Source organism: Pholis gunnellus (assembly GCF_910591455.1).
Source record: "Pholis gunnellus genome assembly, chromosome: 13".
Lineage (NCBI taxonomy): Eukaryota > Metazoa > Chordata > Actinopteri > Perciformes > Pholidae > Pholis > Pholis gunnellus.
This window is the reverse complement of record NC_136540.1, coordinates 5,218,416-5,224,415: the sequence shown is the minus strand read 5'-3', so window position 1 is coordinate 5,224,415 and position 6,000 is coordinate 5,218,416. Positions and strand designations below refer to the sequence as shown.

The 6,000-nt window shown below is 43.7% G+C and overlaps 1 protein-coding gene across 1 annotated transcript in view; it reads right to left on the bottom strand.

The window, feature by feature from the left end:
* Positions 1-3,588: 3,588 nt before the first annotated feature.
* The window catches only part of ppm1e (protein phosphatase, Mg2+/Mn2+ dependent, 1E), a gene marked incomplete at both ends in the record, with an annotated part of 31,925 nt that continues 29,513 nt past the window's right edge, over positions 3,589-6,000 (bottom strand). The window contains 2 exons of the mRNA XM_079171866.1: positions 3,589-4,508; positions 5,151-5,244. Coding sequence (XP_079027992.1) covers positions 3,589-4,508; positions 5,151-5,244 — 1,014 coding nt within the window. The remainder of the gene's footprint in view (positions 4,509-5,150; positions 5,245-6,000) is intronic.

Below are 6,000 nucleotides of genomic sequence, written 5' to 3'. Positions count from 1 at the left end.
CAGCTCGGCTCACTGTGTTCCTCTTCTCTAATCAACGCCACGCTAAGCATCTAACGCCAGCAGAGTTGGAATGAAAACCTACAAACTACAATTTGATTGGCATTCTTTTTAAGGCTGTTACTGATTCTTTTAAAATGTTTTAAATTGGCAGCTGCAGATTGGAGCAGCAGTATTTAAAGCCAATAATTAAACATTTTCATGTATATTTTCCGCCCAGATTTCTTTCTATTCATGTCAGGGTAAGAAAGCAGGGCGAGACAGCAGCTAGGCTACGATAGTACACTAAGACTCTTCCAGTGGAAAGCCAGACTGCTTCTTCAACACCTTTTTATATATTTTAGCAGCTCTTGAAGGCAGCAGCAGTGTTTACAGACTGATGCCCCTCTCCGGCTGTTCGATAGCATCAAATCCTCACCTCCACATCAGCCTGGTGGTGTGAGATTCTGGGATCCAGATCCAACAACTGACCCAACTGTCGGGCCTCATGGAGCACAGATTAAAACCATTGATTTACAAGACATAATTATTATATGTACACTCCTCCAGCACTCGCTCAACTCACAATTAGTAGTCATAATATATATATAATAATAATATATATATATATGCATCCGTGCCAAAGTGTATATTGGAAATTATTTCCGTTGTGATCTTCTTGGGGTATCGACCAACATTTTCTAGAGACTGCATTGATGCTTCAACAAAAAGGGATCCAGTGGCTTTAGTTTGTTGAGTGTCTGGGCAGATACTAAGATACCCCAAAGAAAACACCACCTCATGTCGACACCCTTCACCGAGTCTCTCGAGGACACTCCGGGACACATGAGGTACATTCTGATTCTCTTCACTAATCAGTCCATCGGATGGTTTACAGGAGAAGGAGCCCTCCAATCTACCAATAAGACTAAAAGAAGGGAGGTGACGGCCCTCAAAAACCAGAACCCATTTGTCTGGGGGATCACATGTTTGGACCCGGTCAGGAAAGTGGAGGCACAATTTACGGAACCTGGTCGTCACTAACGTCCGGATGTTTGCAAAGTCACTGCATCAACCAAAAGAATTGGGGAATGACTATGTTAGGGAATGTTAGGGGATAATTAATGCGTCCAAACATGACCGCTCAGTAAACTCCACCCCCGAATGTATGATCCATAATGGCAAAAAAGTGGCATAATGTACAGTAATTTGACCATTTTGCGCTGCTTACGATTAGTAGTTGGTTTATTCTGCGCTGTCTTATATGTGAGCAAAATATGGGTTTGGGGGGTTTAGAGAACAGTCACTTGCTCCCACAACAAATTTAAATATATAGCATAAAAAAGCAACCAAAGCATTTTTTTAGTACTTTAAAAATGACAAATTTGTCCCTCAGTCTTTTAGCATTATGGGGCATATTTAAAACTCCTTACACAGGGTTCTTGTTTCAAAATCAACCGGACAAAAGAGTTTTCAACCAACTCCCGGAGATAACGCTAATTAGCTAGCTAGCTAAGATAGAAATATGCTAGCATGCAGTTGTTATGGCGGTTATGGTCGGCCATAAACAAGAACCCATTGTTTTAAAGAAAAAAACAATTAGTTAAAATGTGCGAGAACGGAAAGACTGACAGCTGTAGCAACAGTAAGTAGGGGGAGGGGTTTAGAGAACAGTCACTTTAAATATATAGCATTAAGAGGCAACCAAAACATATTTTAGTGCTTACTTGACAATCAAGAGTTAGGAAATTTTGGGGTAAACGTGGGTCAGAGGTTTACCTATGATGTCATAGTTTCATAGCAAGTGTTTAGTATAGTTTAGTCATTAAGTATGGTTAGATACAGTAATGCTATAGTGTGTATTTTAAGCACAGATCAGTTATTACGGGTGCTATATTAGCTTTGTATCATATAAGTCAGTATTATTTGATGATTACATTTGTTAATTATGATTATGAGTTAGCGTTAAAGAGAAACTCTACCATATTGGGTGTTGGGTATATGAAACCTATGAATGTGGATGGGGAAGGTGGCATAAAGACTTGAGTTTGAACTTTGCTAACGCAACTGATGACGGGGACGTTTGCATGTTATTTGAATTGGCTACGAAACTTAAAGGACGTGTTGGGAAATATACTTAAAAGTTTGACGCATGAGAGTGGTATCAAACTTCTCATCTAAGAAATTTAATGAACGCAAAACTGTTCCTTTAACGTGGCAAAGAGTCGTCATGCGACTTGTCCTTTAATGGCTAATATGAACACATGGATTTCATAATTAGTGAAAATGTGTGTAAAGGAAGTCGGCTTTAGTAACCCACTTATCAAGCCTGCTGGAAAATACTTCTGATGGGGATTAGTGTACAAGTAAATACACTTGGAGTACTTTCCAATAGCTCTGTGGCCCAACAACAAAAATATATTTTTAAATAACCAAACCCAACTTTCTCTCAGGAGTATATACCCATCTGGAATACTGGACTACACGAAGCACTTATTCACGTAAGTGACTGCTAATCTCTTGTAATCCGGTGTTAAGTGCTTTTATCTGCAGACAAATTGTGTCTGGATAATGGCCGGGTCATTGACTGTGATGGGGGAGGGTAAAGAACAGCATGTGTCCCAGAAAACCAGGAGCTACAATTGTTCCGGCCTCCTCCATGAACTTCATCTGCCATCGAGGGATTGCTGTGGTTGACGAAAAAAGGGAGCCAAGCTTTCGCCATTAGTTTAATTTAATGTTCGGTCACTTGACGTTCTCGACGGTCGTCTCAAGAAAAAATACGAACTGTGTCACTTCACTCTGTATTTACACCTGGGCGACATTAAATAGACGGAAAGACAGATGATTTACACAAAAGTATTTAGTGTACTTTTAGTTTAGGGCTGTTTTGTAAGCTTTGGTCTGAAACTTTTAGCTCCAGTGAAGGGAAATCTTAATGCTACAGATGAGTACAATGCGGTAACAGTTTGGGGGAAGGTTCAATGCTTTTTCAACTAAAGCCAAATGATTCTTTAGCACAGCAACATTTCTGCTTGTTCTTAGTGTAACAAACATGTCTGGATATTGGCGTCTATGTAGATCATCTAGTAGCTAATGTTAAAAACATGTTTGTGTTCATTAGAAACAAAATGCTAAATAAGTGGTGAGATCAAATCTTTCTTTCTGCATGCACCCGAGAACAACATCTCTGCCGAGAGTGTTGAGCGACCGAGCATTTAAATTAACCTTAAAACGTGTGTTCAGACTGAAAATGGGAACTCTTGCTTGTCTTGGCACTGAAGAGCTGTCGTAGTCCACAACAGACCTAATCTCCAGTTAGCTGGATCTCCAGTTCAGTCTGAACACAACCTGCATTTCCAGCTCTGGCTTCGTGTCATCTGGTCACAGTGGAGAGGATGCAGTTGTTTTAGCTTTACCTACAGTTTAACGAGCAGGGCTTGTGTGTTAGTGGGCCGGCTTACATTTGAAATTCAATAACCACATAATGTCTGCAGGAGACACGACTACCTACGATCAAAGAAAGACGTGTTGTTGAAGGCTGAGGCGGGTCGGGGTGGGCTGAGGGGCAGGACCGGACAAATGAAGGAGATGGTTTTGGGTCACCTCTCTTTAGATGGTGGTACCGTGGGGCAGGTGTGGCGTCGCCACCCCGGGCCTCCGGTCGGAGTGGCGTTGCGTGTGCGGCAGCAGGTGGCCGGATGGTAACAGGCCTAGCAGCTGCTTGGATGCGCCTGGCCTCCTCCGGACCCACCGGCGAGTACCGGAACCGGGCCTGTGGCTTTGCCTCACTACCTGGCTTAACAGCATGGCCGCCTGGGGCCACAGCGGGTCCGTGAAGCGAGAGACGCCGGGCTCCTGAAAGGGGATACAGGACCTGCGCCTCGGTGGGCGCTCTTCTCGATAGATGCGGGAGGCCGTGTGGAGGTCGGGGCTAAAGTCGGAGCAGGGTTGCCGTGAGATCAGGGAGATGCGGCCCTCCAGCGACGGCACCATCAGGTCGAGGCTAGTTCTGTCCGTGAACGAGTCCGTTCGGTCTTCGTAGCCGAGGTCAGCGGGTGCCGAGCACTGCTGCATGGGCCAGCCGCCGCGACCCTTCCCCCCGATGTCCGCAGTGCTGCCGCCCTCACCGCGCTCCGCCTTGACCGCCTCGTCTTCCTCCTCCTCTTCCGGTTCCTCCTCCTCCACCTCCGCGACCTCCACCTCCCCCGCCTCTTCATCCGCCGCACCCTCCTCCTCGTCCTCGGCGCCGGTGGGCAGTGGCGAGCGCGGATCCCGCAGGAAGACCACTATGACGGTGATGTTGTCGCTGGAGCCCGCGTCGCGCGCCGAGGCCACCAGCTTGTGGGCCACCATGGTGGTGTCTCCGGTGTTCTCCTCCAGGTGGTCGCTGACCACCTGCACCGCCTCGTCAGGGTTCACCGTGTCCCAGAAACCATCGCAGGCCAGGATCAGGTAGTCTTCTGAACCGTCCAATGGGAAGACGTCATGGTCTGCCTCACCACAGATGTACGGCTTGTGCTCCGAGTCGCCTGCCGAACAAAGGTCAACAGGTTATTCTGCTCGGGTCTGGATTCTCTTGTTTCAGCAGACAAAGTCAAAACAAGAGTAAATACTACATGTTAGTGGTGTAACGGACCGTTGTCGATCCGTACGGATCCCCCTCACGGTTCAGCACGCATGTGAACCGCAGATTAACTTGAACTTGAATAAATCCAGTTGTTTTAAGGCGATGTTTTAACAACAATATAAATAGATATTAGAGATAAATTATGACCTGTTTACACTAACTAACCAGATTATAATACACTATTAAAACTACTAATGACAAGATTTGTTTCAATCAATAAAAATACAATATCATTCATCATTTGAATTGAAAAGTAAAAATACACGATAAATGACTTTAATGTTTGATGGTTTACTGACTTCAGAGCGGTTGAAATGATTTTTGGGACGGATGGATCTTTATCTGTTAATATGGATCATCAGTGATCAGCAATTAGTATCAGTTGCAAAAAAAAAAGATGTGATCAGAGATTTAAAAGTTATATCTGCTCCCGTTTTTCTTTTGTGCTGATCCGATCCGTGATCCGATCCGTGACTCTGATCCGTGAGCTTAATGATCCGTTGCACCACCGCCACATGTGACACACTGAGTATCAATACTTTACCTATTGCTCTGGACACAGACAGACTGCCGTTAACCCTCCATGTGCCAAACCAGATCACGCAGCCTCCCAGAGCCTCGATCCTCTGCTTCTCATCCTGCAGACACACGTGAAGCACAGTCACTCTCACATGTAACATAAGTTATTTAATGAGCTATTTTTTTACAAGTTTAAATGCAATACAAATTTCTAGTAGTTGTAAAATGTATAAATTCAGCACCGTTTGTTTGTAATCAGCCGTTATATTGATGTTTTTATTCTTTCCTTCAATTCTAACTATTTTTAACGAGATAAAAACGGTATAATTCAGACACCAAATGTTTTATTTATATTAGAAATAGTTTTGTCCCCAAATGAAGAATAATTAAATAATGAAAACGTCCATTTAGTCGACGTCTCCACAGTGTTTAATACTGTTGGAACTTGGATGTTGAATTTGTTTTTCAGCCCAGTGACTCTCGATCATTATTGAACTCTAGATATTGATTAAGCCTCTCTGGAGTCTCCTCGGTGGTGAGATTAAAGAGGTTTAAACTGTGATTAGTTCAGCTGATATTCCAGCAGTGTCAACCCTAAACTAACCTTCTGTTTCTAGTGTGAAGTCTGAAGAAGAGCTTTGCTGAAGCAACACGTCTGCTGTTAATTACAGCTTGTTACAGGCCGCTTTATTGTGAAACTCTTGACACTGAAACAGGAAGCTGATTGTATTTAAATCTGCACAAATTGTTATGCTAAGCTAAGATGTATTCTCTTCTTATTCAACTGTTGCTCAGAGGATCTTTGTCTTTTAGTTGTCAGTCTGGTTGAACCATTGTCCAGCGTTTTGTCCTCCTTGTTCAAAACTAAATATTGG